Source organism: Notolabrus celidotus, chromosome 3 (assembly GCF_009762535.1).
Source record: "Notolabrus celidotus isolate fNotCel1 chromosome 3, fNotCel1.pri, whole genome shotgun sequence".
Lineage (NCBI taxonomy): Eukaryota > Metazoa > Chordata > Actinopteri > Labriformes > Labridae > Notolabrus > Notolabrus celidotus.
The window spans coordinates 40,138,754-40,154,381 of record NC_048274.1 but is presented as its reverse complement, the minus strand read 5'-3'; the positions used below and the strand labels follow the sequence as shown (position 1 = coordinate 40,154,381).

The 15,628-nt window shown below is 38.6% G+C and overlaps 1 protein-coding gene across 3 annotated transcripts in view; it reads left to right on the top strand.

Annotated features, from left to right (window-relative positions):
- The first annotated feature begins 3,168 nt into the window (after positions 1-3,168).
- The window catches only part of efl1 (elongation factor like GTPase 1), a 29,263-nt gene continuing 16,803 nt past the window's right edge, over positions 3,169-15,628 (top strand). Inside the window, exons 1-13 of one of the 3 annotated variants that reach the window (XM_034680684.1) lie at positions 3,236-3,252; positions 3,400-3,456; positions 3,786-3,885; positions 4,890-4,957; positions 5,047-5,131; positions 6,070-6,203; positions 6,454-6,591; positions 6,757-6,974; positions 9,705-9,828; positions 13,088-13,167; positions 13,848-13,984; positions 14,107-14,229; positions 14,918-15,017. In XM_034680684.1, the coding sequence (XP_034536575.1) occupies positions 3,795-3,885; positions 4,890-4,957; positions 5,047-5,131; positions 6,070-6,203; positions 6,454-6,591; positions 6,757-6,974; positions 9,705-9,828; positions 13,088-13,167; positions 13,848-13,984; positions 14,107-14,229; positions 14,918-15,017 (1,298 nt within the window). In that variant the 5' untranslated portion in view covers positions 3,236-3,252; positions 3,400-3,456; positions 3,786-3,794. Of the gene's footprint in view, positions 3,253-3,322; positions 3,457-3,785; positions 3,886-4,889; positions 4,958-5,046; positions 5,132-6,069; positions 6,204-6,453; positions 6,592-6,756; positions 6,975-9,704; positions 9,829-13,087; positions 13,168-13,847; positions 13,985-14,106; positions 14,230-14,917; positions 15,018-15,628 lie in introns of those variants that run through there. The other 2 variants (XM_034680682.1, XM_034680683.1) reach the window with 2 other exon arrangements.

Below are 15,628 nucleotides of genomic sequence, written 5' to 3'. Positions count from 1 at the left end.
AACATACAGACGATGTGATGTGTGTGTGTGTATGTGTGTGTGTGTGTGTGTGTGTGTGTGTGTGTGTTATTATTATAATTATAATTATAATTATTATTATTATTATTATTATTATTATTATTATTATTATTTATTTGAATCAGTATTATTTGAATCAATGCTTTGACATTTATTTATCTTATTTAATTATTTATTAGGGCCCGAGCACCGACGAGGTCGACGAAGGCCCTCTTGAAACCCGATGAATTATTATCATAATAATAATAATAATAATAATAATTATTATTATTATTATTATTATTATTATTATTATTATTATTTATTTCTTGTTTCTTTCTCCCGACTTTTGAATCCCCAATTTGCTTGCCTTAACGCGGCCCAAAAGTCCCCAACTGTTGCACGTGCACCAGGCCTGGTGAAAATTTCGATATTTTGGTGGTCCCGTGAAAAACATCCCAAAAATGGCTAAACAGCGCCCCCTTGAAGTTGACAATTTCAAAAGGGTACATATTTATGTAAACCCCTCCTAAAATTTTGCTCCGATCAACTCTAAACCACGCACATTTTGAAGTAGACAGATTGACAATCAAAAGCTATCAGACAGAATTTCTGTAAGTCAATTGCTGTGGGCGTGGCACCTCGCTACACTGGGAGGACATTTTGAAAAACTCTAAACAGTTATATCTCTCATATGCAATAATGGATCAGGCCCAGGCCTATCATGCATGATAAGTGCCCCAGCCTGAACGCCTCTATGGGCAAAAAAAAACCCAATATCATATAGCGCCCCCTACTGGCAGCAGAAAATCACATGTCCTCAAGATTTTATCCAATCAACTCCTGCTTTACTCACAATGTTGTTGTCACACTGCAGATGAACATTTGTCAAAGGAATCTTCCTAAATCAATGGATGTGGGCGTGGCGACCCCTCAAACTCTGATGTCTCGCCATGAAACAGGAAATACTTATAGTTCCTTCATACAGTGTTCAATCTGTTTCAACTTACATATACATGATCAGGGTCCATCCCTCAACACACCTATGGACTCATTCATCTACTACAGCCATAGCGCCACCCACAGGAAATACATGGTACTGACATTTACATACAACACCCGATCTCTTCCAAATTTGACATGTTTCATCATGGACCCAACCTGAACTCATATACATACACATGTTTGTCATATGAATAGCGCCACCTATTGGACACAATGCGTATTTACTCTCAGAACATGTTTTTAACATGCTTGTGATCACAACTCTTTCTATAATGATCTGTGATGAACAATCCTTCAGAACATAATTAAAGACACAGCAGCACCTACTGGTGACAGGCGGTACTGCAATGTACACTATGCTGATAATTACTCGAGTTTGCTCACAGTTTCATCCTAGGCAGCTAAGCAACACCTGCAGCACATCAGGCTGTGGCTTACATGAGGCAGTGGCTTACATCAGGCGGTTGTGCACATAAGGCGGTCGCGCACATCAGGCGGTGCTTGTACGAGGGCCCACACATATCCGCTTGTTTCTCTATTAATTATTTCTTGTATCCATCTCTATGGTGGCCCTGAAGTGCAAATCACAACGGCAAATCAGAAAACGCAACGACAAATCAACCAAAACACAATGACAAATCAGAATCTCCACACACATACCTCATTCGTAACAAATGACACTGCTTTCATGATTAATATATTTTCTTCAGATTTGTTTGAAAATGATAAATATTTTGTAACACAGTTATTTAATGGAAAAGGGCTATTTTGTCTACCTATCAGATTCCTGTCACCACTTAATAGTTTTCGGCAATAATGGATAGTCCCAAAGGTGTAATCATGTTATTCAGGTGTTATACGGAACCTTCTGCTTCTCCTTGTTCAGGGAAATTGAATCGCACCACTGTGGGAAAAAAATGTTTCTCAGACCTTCAACCAGAAATAAAAATAACTACTGTCCCATATGTTTATCCATAGCTGGAGAAACTGTGTCCCATATCCAAGGGGGAAAAAAGAGACCTTAACCTCTAGATTTTTAGTTACAAAAAACAGTGGTGTACTCAGGCTGTTTGAGAAAAAAAAAAGGGCACCTCCCTCCAAACCCCTGGTACTCACAATTTAGGGTTAATTTAAATGTACTGATTCAGCGTTAGCAAGAGGGGGTCTGTGGCCCTACCCCAGAACATTGTTTGCATTTAAGACTTAATTCTTTGCATCGTGGAAAATATTTTTGTGACTAATTGTGGTGGAAAGTTAACTATGAAAATTGAAACCACAATACCATTGACAAATTTATATGTCATTGTTTATATTATAATAAACATAACATAACATAACATAACATAACATAACATAACATAACATAACATAACATAACATGACATAATGAACTACTAGGTCAACCAGAAGGAACATTTTTTTTTACATTTATATCACTGGAGGGGCATCCAAAGGGTACTTTTGTGCATTTAATCCAACGAAGAGGAACCCAGAAGACTTTTTAACAATTAATTGACTGTAAGGCATCCAGGAGTAATTTTCAATGCATTGACCAATAAAAGGGCACCTGAGAAGGCAATTTGTAATGTTTTATCTAATCCAAGAGGGCACTTTAGCGCAGTTTATTTTCGGACATGAGGCAGGCGGGGGCCCTTAGGCCCCCCTGAGTCCACCACTGACAAACACACTCTGTTTCAAACTTCTCTACTGATGACATCCAACCAAACATTATTCATAAAAGATAAGAAGAAAGGACATTGTCAATTAAACTTCATCATGCTTGTTTGTGCTTGTAGAACTGTTCCTCCAATGTTGTTTTTGGAAAAGTGTTGTTGTAAAGTCGTTGTGAAATTCTTTAAAGCCTTATTTTCTTCTACAAAGATGTGTCGTCTTTACGAATTTAGCCAATCAAGACTACAAAAATACCATACTATAAATCATTTCATTACTTAAACTAAATTTCACATCCAAAAAAGAAAATGTAGAAGAGCCAGATTTATTTGGTATTTTCAGTGAACTCCAAGGCCATGAAGACTCTTGAACCTTTTAGATTGTATTAACTGCTAATATTGTTTCTTTTATTTGTTTTACTCTATGCTGAACTTTATCTCATGACATGTTTGTTCCTAAATGCACCATTGTATCTCAATCAATGTTAACAGGACACAGAGTAATAAAGTTTACTTTGAAAAAAAACACGACGTAGGCAAATGGGCGTGGCTTACAGTCCCTCAGTTCCGGGGAAATAAGGTGAGTTGAAAATGAGCACATGTCTTTGTGTTATGAACTCGTTCTGATAGTTATTCTGCACCAACTTCGTATCATTAGGTTATGTTATGCTCTTATGTAGAGATATGTAACGCCAGGTTGAGCTTTTATGATCTCTGTCATTCACAGGAGTTCAGTTTGGACTAACTGTGAAGACGTCACCCCCTCATTCACAGGCTCATTCATGTCAGTCGCTCATTCGCAGTCCAGTGTCAGTCTATCCCTCTGACTGTGTTGTTGTTGTTGTTGTTGTTGTTGTTGTTGTTGTTGTTGTTGTAACCTCCTGTTGTGAACAAACAGCGGTTTGACATCTCTATCTAAAGTCAGACACTGTTGACATCTTTGCTGCGTCGTTGTATTAAGCTAACGTGATATCCAGCAGCAGCGTACAGTGAGCTCAGCCTGGAGTCATTCTACTGTTGTCCTCATGAAACTGTCCCCACACCTGACTGTTACAATATACAGACCCCTGATTAATAAGCCGATCAATTAATGAGGTATATGTTTTGATTTAGGTGCCAACCATGGGACACATCAGCCTTGATAAGATCGTGGCTCTCCAGAGAAACCCTGCAAACACTAGAAACATATGCATCCTTGCACATGTTGATCACGGTGAGTTATTTGCAGCAGTTAGCCCTGATTGCGGCATCTCTATGAACAATATAACATTAACCATTTCATTTCAAATCCAGCTCACTCAATGTTAAGAAGCCCAGCTTGTTTGCAGAAGTACTGTGTATTGTATGGATAGTAATTATATAAAGAATAGAATCAATCTTTATTTTCTTGTTGTGAAACAATGAAAAGCAGTTTAGCACCTCTTCACATAGCAGCACATAATTTAACATTTAAGAAAACATTATGACAATAGAAATAAAAACAAGGCACGTTAGAGTGAGAACATAGTTAAGAGAATAAAGTAAATCAATTAAAATGCACTGTGTGTCTGTTCAGGTGTGTATGCCAGTCATATAAATAGTTATCTTTACAAAGTGCAAATACTGCTGTGCAAGGGATTGAGGTTGATGTTGATTTAATGCTGTCCATACTCAGGCTCTGCTGGGGGAGGGGGGATAGGGCGGAGTGGGGGGCACACTACCGTAACAGCTTGTGGGAAGAAGCTGTTTTTCAGCCTGTTTGTGTGTGCTTTGATTGTCTGGTATCTCTTTCCAGAGGGGAGGGGGGAAAGTAGTGACCAGGGTGTGTGGGGTCCTTGCTGATGCTGCTGGCTTTCCTGCGTAGTCAGCCAGCAAAAATGTCATTGAGGTTAGGTAATGTGGTCCCAACGATGCGCTCCGCAGCCCTCACCACCCTTTGTAGGTATCTCCTGTTCTGTGCTGTGCAGCTGTTGAACCACACCGTGAAGCAGTAGGTCAGGAGGCTCTCTACTGTTGAGTGATCAAAGTTGGTCAGCAGGCGTTGAGGGAGTTGGGCCTGCTTTAACTTCTTCAGGAAATATAGTCTCTTCTGGGCTGATTGGGCTTGAATTGTAAATTGCTGGAGTGTTAATTCACACTGAATTGACCTATGTGGCCAGGGTATGATAACATGTCAGGGGATATGTTCAGATCAAAGCTGGAAATACAGACTCATCTGGAACCGTCTCGTCTTTACAGGTAAAACTACTCTGGCTGACTGCTTAGTGGCAAGCAACGGCATCATATCAAGTCGACTGGCTGGAAAGGTACGTTACTTCATTCTTTAGAGAGAACTGTCTGACGGTCATGTGGTGATCAGTTTTGAGTTGTGTTGTATGATGTGTTGATCTCTCAGTTAAGGTATCTGGACAGCAGGGAGGATGAACAGATCAGAGGAATCACCATGAAGTCCAGTGCAATCTCTCTTCACTTTGGAAATGGTGAGACCACCTGGGTTAACCTGGAGTACATGCACTAGATCAGGGGTTCTCAAACTATTTGGCTTGTGTACCCCCTTTCAAAAACAACTTCAGCCAAGCACCCCCTTGTATGGCAAAGGAAACTTTTTAGGATATGGGAATATAACATGAATAAATGTATGCATGTGGTTTTACAGTGTCATAATAACAGTGAAATGAAAGCTGACACAAATTCTATTCTGTTGTAGTGCAATATTTTTCAGAAATAACTAAAGATTGAGGCAGCTAATACCTTTGATGGCCTAAGGAGCACACTGATTTATTTCTGTCAAACAAGAAGCATTTCAACCACCTGTCCATTGTTCTTCTCCTGGCCAAGCTTTTATTAGCATGCAAATGTACGTGATTGTGTTCTGAACTATTGACGTCAACAGACGGAGGCCGTCTGGTCCGAGCAGTTTTGCAAATAATATATTTTATGAATGAATATGCTAAATTTGGAAATAGTGCCCTATTTGATGTTGCATTGAAATAAGAATTAGACTCTGTTGATAAAGTTTTTAATCAGATTTTTTTTTTACATTTGTCACGTACCCCTTGCGGTACTCCCATGTATCCCTAAGGGTAAGCGTACCCCCATTTGAGAATCTCTGCACTAGATTATCTTTCTGTGTGGTGTTCATTACCCGCCAGAATACAAAAGTTATTCCTGTTCTTTATCCTGATTTACCTGACTTATCTGACATAAAGAAATACCATAAAATAAAAATAAATGATACTTTCAGTTTCACATTTCATGTCCACTCTGTGTATGAAATATCAAATTAAAATGTGATATTTCATATGCTGAAGCTTGTTTGAACCTTTGGTCCGTGGTGCCGTTCTTGATTGTACTCTTACATGTGTGAAAGACAACAACTGTAAGAGTTTAGGTGTAAGCATGTGCCCTCACTCCACAGGGGATCAGGACTACTTACTCAATCTGATCGACTCTCCTGGACACGTCGACTTCTCCTCAGAAGTTTCCACTGCTGTCCGGCTTTGTGATGGTGCAATTGTAGTTGTTGATGCTGTGGAGGGCGTGTGTCCGCAGGTAAATAACCTTGTTTACTTATGTAACAATACAAAGTATTTGATTTGACATATCAGAGTTTGTTGAACTAAAGTTAGATTAACGAATTCATCTTAATCAACTAGCAGTTAAGTGTGATGGTGGGCGAATGTCAATACATAATAAGTACTATGATAACAATCAACCAGTGTGATCTTTACAATGACATTTCATACAGTGCTCTATTCATGCTTTATGCAAAAATATGATGCAGTGTTTTGTATGTGTGCAGACCCAGGTTGTACTCCGTCAGGCGTGGCTGGAGAACATCAAGCCTGTTCTGGTTATCAATAAGATAGACCGACTCATCATGGAGCTGAAACTCACCTCTCAGGAAGCTTACGGCCACCTTCAGAAGATCTTGGAACAGGTGAGGGGCCCAGCTGCTGTACAGGCAGTATGTCTTCTTACAGGCACTCTCTGAAGTTGCCCGCTTGTGTACAGCAGCCTTTAAACACCAAAGTTGGAAGAACATGTAAAGAGAGATGTGTGTACTGCTGTATCTCTGTGTTAAGGTGTGTGTTCATCCTTTTAGGTGAATGCAGTGACAGGGACATTGTTCACATCCAGAGTGCTGGAGGAGCGGGCGGAGAAAGAGAAGGATGAGGAGCAGAAAGAGAGCAAGCCGGTGAGTGGAGATCAGCTGTATGATTGGAGCGCTGGGCTGGAGGAGGCTGACGACTCCCATCTCTACTTTTCTCCTGACCAAGGCAACGTGGTCTTCGCCAGCGCAATAGATGGGTGGGGCTTCAGGTGAGTCTAGCTTCTTTATAAATAAACTTAATGTTAAGTAAAAGGTCAAATTGTAAATCAATCATCATCAGTGAACACAACAGACGCATGCAATCAGTCCAACAAGCAGAACAAATCACAGCTGACTCTTCAACGTTATGGTAGTAGACTGGTTCCAATAGATGCAGCTATACAGATAAGGGGCCATTTCATTACAACTGTTTGTTGGCAGAAATGTACCTAATGTTACTCATCATCTCTATATCATTAAAAATCAAGGCAAAGCAAGTTTATTTATAAAGCACCATTCATACAAAGAACAATTCAAAGTGCTTTACAGAGTTAAAAAGAAAAAACAAAACAGTAACAATCAACAAAAACACACAGCAAACACTTCAAACATTTTCTAAGCATTTCAATTTCTTCTTCTAATTCAGTTCATATGATTGTTTGTGCTGCCAATATATTTAATGCACTCTTTCTCTCTCTACTTCTATAACTTACATACATACTCAGTAGTGTTGGGTTTGTTTTGAATGGGCAAGGATTATTCTAAATAATCAGCACACCTCACTGCTCTGAAGTCCGTAACTTGCAGAGTCTTACTGTTCTCACCAGACACAGAATCAAAACTGATCTTATCTCAACCCAAAAGAACCAAAACTGATCTTATCTCAACCCAAAAGAACCTTTAATTATCCCTTTATCTCAGAACATCTTCCCAAAGGATTAAGACTCACTCTTTTCTGGTTTGAGTCGCAGCATGAAGCTGGCTCAGACCTCTTGCAGAGTGCCCGACAGCCAAACAAATATTGGAAATATGAAATTAAATCTTAAAATTTCCTGTTTAAAATATGACATTAAATTGTGAAATATCTTGTTTAAAATATGACATTGAATTGTAAAATATGAAATTAAATTGTAAAATAACCAGTTTGAAATATGACATTAAATCGTAAAATATCCAGTTTAAAATATGACATTGAATTGTAAAATATGACATTAAATTGTGAAATATGCAGTTTAAAATATGACATTGAATTGTAAAATATGAAATTAAATTGTAAAATAAGCAGTTTAAAATATGACATTGAATTGTAAAATATGACATTAAATCGTAAAATATCCAGTTTAAAATATGACATTGAATTGTAAAATATGACATTAAATTGTGAAAAATGCAGTTTAAAATATGACATTAAATTGTAAAATATGCAGTTTAAAATATGACATTAAATTGTAAATATCCAGTTTAAAATATGACATTGAATTGTAAAATATGAAATTAAATTGTAAAATAAGCAGTTTAAAATATGACATTGAATTGTAAAATATGAAATTAAATTGTAAAATAAGCAGTTTAAAATATGACATTGAATTGTAAAATATGACATTGAATTGTAAAATATGATATTCAACGAACAAAAGCATTAAAACATAAAATATATTGTATAATATACTATCATGAAAGAAAGTAAAATGAATTGATTAATACATTTCATTAAAACTCAGTTTGTTAAAATAAATTAAAAGGGAATCCTTAGAGTTTATGGAAAGTTGTAAACGTTTGTAATTAAAGAAATAAAAACTAAAGTTTAAAATGGCTTTGCATCCATTAGAGTAGAGAGAGTAAGCAGCGTAAAAGTACAGATCAGCAGAAGAGCCACACATAGCAACATCACAGGACTTGATGTCTTCATTTTGGGAGTGGTGCCTGACCTTGGCATGACATCAACCAGTTTGCTTACCAGCTGCTGCGGTTCATAGGTTTCTAAAGTTTCCAGCCACTCAGCATTTTCACTTGCAACAATTTTGTTGTTCGGAAATGACATTTTATATGATAAAAGTTGACAATGGCGGGCTATATGGTGTGCCTTTACGGTGTCAATTTTGAAACTGCTTGTCCCAACAACAAAAGAGACCACCCTAAACTTTTCAGTTCAGGTAACTTTATTAATCTCTGAAGGACAATTCAGTTTACAGATTACCCTGCATTAAACAAACAAATGCAAAAAAATCACAGCAGCATATAGAAAACCACATTCACATTCACATGTCAGTGCCAGCAGATCAGAAGGATCACCAATAAATGCATGAAATACAATGCATTAGGAAGTAAGACACACCACTTTGCCTCTCAGTATTTAGCAGGCTGATAGCTCAAGGTATAAATGAGTTAGATAATCTCTTTGTTTTCCTTGGGGGTGCATGATAGCGCCGCCTAGAGGGCATAAGAGAAAGGTCAGAGGAGAGAATGTGGCCAGGCTGATCTTTTGTTCCTCTGGCTTTCTGGGCCACACATTTCTTCCAGAGGGAGCTCAAGTCCTTCAGCTGGACTCCAATGACCTTGGAGCAGACTTTCACTATCTGGTTCAGACTGTCCTTTACAGACAATCCATTGAACCAGCAAATGAAGGGAAATGTTAAAAGACTTTCAATAAAAGTCTTTTAACATCAAAATGAAGAACTATATTCATTAATTTACCTCCACAACAAATACACACTTGTGTAAGAGCCATATCTTTATAACAATGGGTGATGGTACTTATGGGTAATGCAGTCTTCATCCCTGAAAACAGTTTAGCCTGTCACTTCACAACACATTTCAAACCCAGCGACATAAAGAGTTAGTCCTAAATATCAGTTTATAGTATGTTATGAATACCTGCATGAAAGAATGATGCTTTCTGTTATTTGTAAACCACTCAAAGATGCAAATTCCAAACCTGCACCTTTTCTGTGTTTTTGTAGTGTCCAGCAGTTTGCACACATCTACAGCCAGAGAATGGGCATTAAGGCAGAGGTGCTACTGAAAACCCTGTGGGGAGACTTCTACCTCAATGCAAAAGCAAAGAAGATTATGAAAGGAGCTCAGGTAAAGTAACTCCAGGGATGTTAAGATCACTACAATATAACTCTCACACTCAGATAGGTATGATACTTGTGGTAACACACTTACCTGAGTATGTTACTGTCCATAGATCCCTATCCCTGACTTAGCAGCAGACTGTATGATGACGTGTTTAGCTACGTTAGATAGATTGTGCTCATTTTAACTGTTTTTCTGATAGTTGTCTTATCTTTAGACGGGCTGATTTATATAACAAGCTTGATCAGAAAAGGCAGCTGGACTTGGTAGAAACCAACTTTAGGAATCTTAACGTCTTTACACCTCAATACATTTTTGTCAGCGAAGAAAAATTGGGAAAGCCTTTGTTGTTGTTGTTGTCTTTTTGTCAAGTATGTGCACATTTTTGACTGCCCTCTGTTTGTGCATGCACAGGTTACTGACAGGGACAACATTTCCAGAAGCCAATAACTGCTAATAGGAACTACCAGTTTTCAGCAACAAATCAAGCAGAGTGTTTGACTTGAGTTTGATGTTTCTTTGTGGATTTATTTATGAGAAAAAAGAGGTGTTATGGTCACAGTGATCGACCAGCCAAACTAAGCCCCTCCAGATTCAGTTAGAGGAGTCTGAGTCTTGTCTTTCTCTGATTTTGTAATTTTCTAAATGGGAGAAACGCTGAGAACGCCTATCTAAACTCTATCCTGCAATTTACTCCTAAATTCAGAGGCTGTTTTTGAAACCACCTACTCTGCTACTAGGACGTACTGATCTGGCCAAAATTCAGTGTGTAGTATGTGAACAAGAGCAGAATCTCCATGACTTGTCTGACAGTACTGTGACATTGATTCTGATTTATTGTTTCTTATGCATGATAAGTTATACTTTAAACCAGGACTGACAACTTCAGTGTACTGAAACTGGCCCCTAGCAGTGTCTCCTAAAAACTGGTTCTTCATTTTTTAAACTCGTGTATTAAATCTGTATTGTTTGATCTTATTGGGGCGGCTGTGGCTCAGTGGGTAGAGTCGGTCGTCAATCAATCGGAAGGTTGGCAGTTCGATCCCAGCTCTGACAGTCACATGCTGAAGTGTCCTTGAGCAAGACACTGAACCCCAAATTGCTCCCTCTGTTGTTCAGAGGTGTGTGAATGTGAATTAATGAGATAAGCTAACACTGATGGTCCCTCACTACATAGCAGCCTCTAGCATCAGTGAGTGAATGGGTATAAATGGGTGAATGTGACGAGTAGTGTAAAAGTGCTCTGAGTGGTCAGACAGACTAGAAATGCGCTATATAAGTACAAGTCCATTTACCATTTACCATTTATTGATACTGTAATTAACCCTCATGGAACCTGTCCTGTAACAGCATGCACAAAGAAGGATTATGGCAGTCAGTCAGCAAAGAGCTGAATGTGCAGAGAGGTCTGAGCTGGGATACATTTGAACCAAAACAAAAGATAAAGAGGAATCAAAAAGCAATTTTTGGTACCATGTAATCTTTTAAAGGGGGGACACTGCCAACCAAAACACAGCACCATGCACTGACTTTGTTTTGAAAAAACGTAGTCTACTGCTAACAGTCATCCTCCAGTGATCTACAGAATATTTCAACAGGCCTGAGTCTTCTAACCAGAGTAGTTTTTCTTGCCATTAGAGTGGCAAGTTTAGTAGCCCCAGGAAACCATTGCCTTTGTTTTAAATCATGATGCTACTCAGCCAATCAGAGCTTTTACTCAGATCAGCCTTACGACTTGTGTGTATGTGAACAGTACGCATGCACTCAGGATCCAGCCCAGAGCAGTGTTACCGAGACACAGCAAGAGAAGAGAAGTGAGTCAAGAGGTAGGATCAAGCAGCAACCTCCGTTCTTAAAATATCAAGCCCATGCGGTCATTCTAAAAACTGCAGTTCCTTGAGTGTTCGTTTGAGTCTGGCTGCAGAAACATCAGAAACCACATACACACCCATTCAAAGGGGATGATCTTTACAGCAGAAATAAACATGTTTACAGCCTGGTTCAAAAAACTGTTTGGGTCTGAGTAGCTCATCTCTGTATCGACACACACTGTACGGGGGCCCAAAATTCTTTATAACTCTGTATTTTCGGAGATATTAAACTTATGAGTTTTGCCCAAATAAGGACTTGACTGATTTGATTGACAGTCGGGCACACTGTAGCTGTTAGTGAAAGCCTAAAGTCCCGCCTCTTTACCTCACACTAGTTCGGACGAAGTCTGGCTCTGTTCAGCATTTCCAATCTGACACCTGCTGATGATAGGCTTCAGAACAGCACTCAGGAACAGACGGGTGACATCACGGACACTACGTCCATTTTTTATTCAGACCATGGGTAAGATGCATGGTATGCTTTAATATGACAAAAAAGATGATCAAAAAAGAGCTTTGTTTTCCCAATGGACCCAGATGTCTTATGTACTCTGATACATTGGCGATTATTAAAAGAGACGAGATATACAAGCATCAATATGAATCAAAGCACAAATACCTAAACTGATGGCACTGAAAATAAGTGAACTGAAAGCCCAATATCATGTGTCCAACAGTGTGCCAACAGTGTCCCTGTGTAGTGTCTTCTTTCATTGGTGTGTAAATTTTAACTATCAACCATGTCATAGCACCGTGTTGTGCTGGCTGGATTCTGCTGCAGTGATTTTTCATTTTATGTTCTACAAAGTTATTTGTTGAACTGTGAATACATTTTCAAGTTCAGGAATTTTCCTCATGGTCTGTCAATGTTGATATTTAGTGAACTGTTTTTTTACGCTCCTTGAAATATTTTTCTGTCTGATTAAATATTTTTGCCTTTTGTGAAATGTTTTGCGCTCATTTGGCGAAACGGTTTTAGCAGCCATGGAATCTTTGTGCCATTGACCTTCAGGTGAGGGAGCGTTTTACACAGACCTCTCCCCGTAGTGTTAGAGTGGGAATATAGTTGTAACTTAGAGTCAATCAGTCAATCAGTCAATCAATCAATCAATCAATTTTCATTTGTATCACGCCAAATCACAGCAAACGTTATCTCTGGACGCTTTTACAAACAGAGCAGGTCTAGACCACTCTATGTTAATATGAACAGGATGGAGGGATAGAGGAGAATAAGAGAGAGAGAGATGGTAGTTAGTACCACTTCATAGTGATTTTCAGACTTGGCCCATGAAAAGAAGGGGTTGCATTTAGCTGTGATTGTTTACTCTATGACTACATTTAAAGATAAAAGCTGATTCACTGAGTTCATGTTGTTGTCTCTGTCTTGATTTCAGGCCAAAGGAAAGAAGCCACTGTTTGTGCAGCTTGTGCTGGACAACATTTGGAGTTTATATGATGCAGTTGTGATTACAAGGTGAGTTTTGGATAGTTCCTGTTTTAAACTCTGAAGCAGTGTTTTTTTTTTTCATTTTAATAATATGACTTAGCAATCAAAATGGTGGTAGAAGTAGAGCTCAGGAGTTCAAGCAGTTTAACATATAGATTTTATTTGGTTTGCGGACAGTTGGCAGAGCGTATTCTTTCCCTCATCATTTCTCTGATCCTCACATATTAAATTGCACACGTCATTCGGGCATTGTTTGGCATTGCCACTTGGCTCCTAATATGAGAAACACACCTCACACTTAGTGATGAAACAGGCCATAGGTGCAGTGATAACCACAGACTTTATGAGTTTTGACCCTGCTATGGGTCAGCTTTAGTGCTGCTGCTGCTGCTGCTTGGGTCTTTATTACTGTAAAATCAAGATGTTGTCATTCACTATTCTCACAGATGAACCCTGTCAGAATGGCCTACCTGATTGAGGGAACAGGGATAACATTATCCCTCTTGAAATGGTCTATGTTGCAAAACTTCAATTCACTTCTTTTAGTCTCATCTTTTCAATCCCTAACACAAGTTCTTGAGCTTTGACACTGTCTTGATTTTGTAACCAGTGAGGGCACTTTCAATAAATAACAAGCGTGTAATAGGCACAGATCAGGACATCCTCTGTTCTTTGTATGAATATATGTCTTACATTTCTGTCTTCAGAGACAAGCAGAAGGTGGAGAAGGTGATGACGTCACTTGGAATAAAGGTGATGGCGAGGGACTCCAGTCACTCCGACCCCAAAGTACTGCTCTCTGCTATCTGCGCCCAGTGGTTACCAGTTTCTCAGTCGGTCCTTGGTATCCTTTTGAACTATGAGTCCGTATCAAAAAACATGTATACTTTGATTTCCTCTCTGTTTGGATGCCTTCCTTGAGTATTTTTGGAAGTTGTGGTGTTTGATGTCTTTAACTGAGAGCAGCAATGGTGTGTGAGAAGCTTCCAAGCCCCCTGGACATGGTGGCAGAGAGGGTGGAGAAACTGATGAGTGTTGGTGCACGACAGTTTGAATCCATGCCCCAACAGACACAAGAACTCAAAAGAGGTTAGAACACGCACACAGCAGGTATACATGCACCAACTGGACTGAGGATGACCTCTGTATGGAAGTTTATCACAAATGTATGTCCATGAAACACCACCACCAACCCTTACATGCACCCAAATGCACAGCCCCAGGTACAACAAGATCAACTGTGGTTAAATTATCTTGCTAAATTACAAAAGAATGAGTCATTTTAAAAGCTTGTATAAGAAGGAAGTTCTCTTTTGATCATGACCCTGCTTTAATATGGAAAAATATGAACATAGAGAAATGTAGTACAAGAGAAAAAGATCTAACTTCCAGATCCACTACCCAATCAGACTACGTGTCTTACCCGGTGCTACCGGTAATGTCTCTCTGATGGAGCTCTCTGCGGCTGTGTGTTAAACTCTCCTCCTCAACATTTGAAGTTTTCAAATCCAGGTGGAACCAAGTTTCAGAACACTTAAAGGAATCAAATCAAAAGAAATCAAAGTTACTTCCTCTGGACCTCATCACAGATGTCAGAGGGTCAGACTCTGAAGGTTAATCTGAACTACATGTGTCAGGTCTAATTACTGAAACCTCAGATTTTAATGCCTGATAAATGTAAGTAGTGGTGCTTGAATCTGAGGTTAGTTTGAGAAGTCATGTTGGTTTTGCTCAGGCTCGGTTTGAGACTATTTCTATCTGTTTGGTTATGTTCTAGCCTTTCTCCAGTGCTCCAGTGAGGAAACAGCTCCAGTCATCGTCTTTGTGTCCAAGATGTTTGCTGTGGACTCCAAGGCATTGCCCAAGAACAGACAGAGGTAAATGTGTATGTATGTGAGAGTAGTGTGGACAGAGCTGCCAGAAGATGGTGCTGCAGCTCTCTTTCTCACTTTTCCCCTGTGGCTGGTGACCAATATGCTTTGCAAAGGATCTAAAGGAGTGACAGGAGTTTGATTTATTGTCTTCATACTGACATCAAGTTCTTGTGACGGTCACATGAGGTCCATTTACTCAGAATCTCCACAATTACGTGGCCAGAGGGATAATAGTGAACATCAGAACTACACGTGGATCATAAACTTTGCTTCTTTTTTCACCTTTCTTCTGCTTCTTCTAAAATGTTTTAGTTTAGAAGAAGGATGGAAAAATATTTTTTGTCTCAATAAAGGTGTGATATGAACCCCTGTCTCAGAATAAGAATTTAGATGAGAAAATTAATTTAAAGTAATGATAATAATAATAATAATAATAATAATAATAATAATAATAATAATAATAATAATAATAATAATAATAATATCAACAAAAACAATAACAATAATAATAATTAAATGATAAAACAAATAATAATATACAGTATATATTTAACTTCATGTCCAATATGTGAATGCATTTTTAAAAAAGAAACAAAAAAAAAACCCAAATTCCA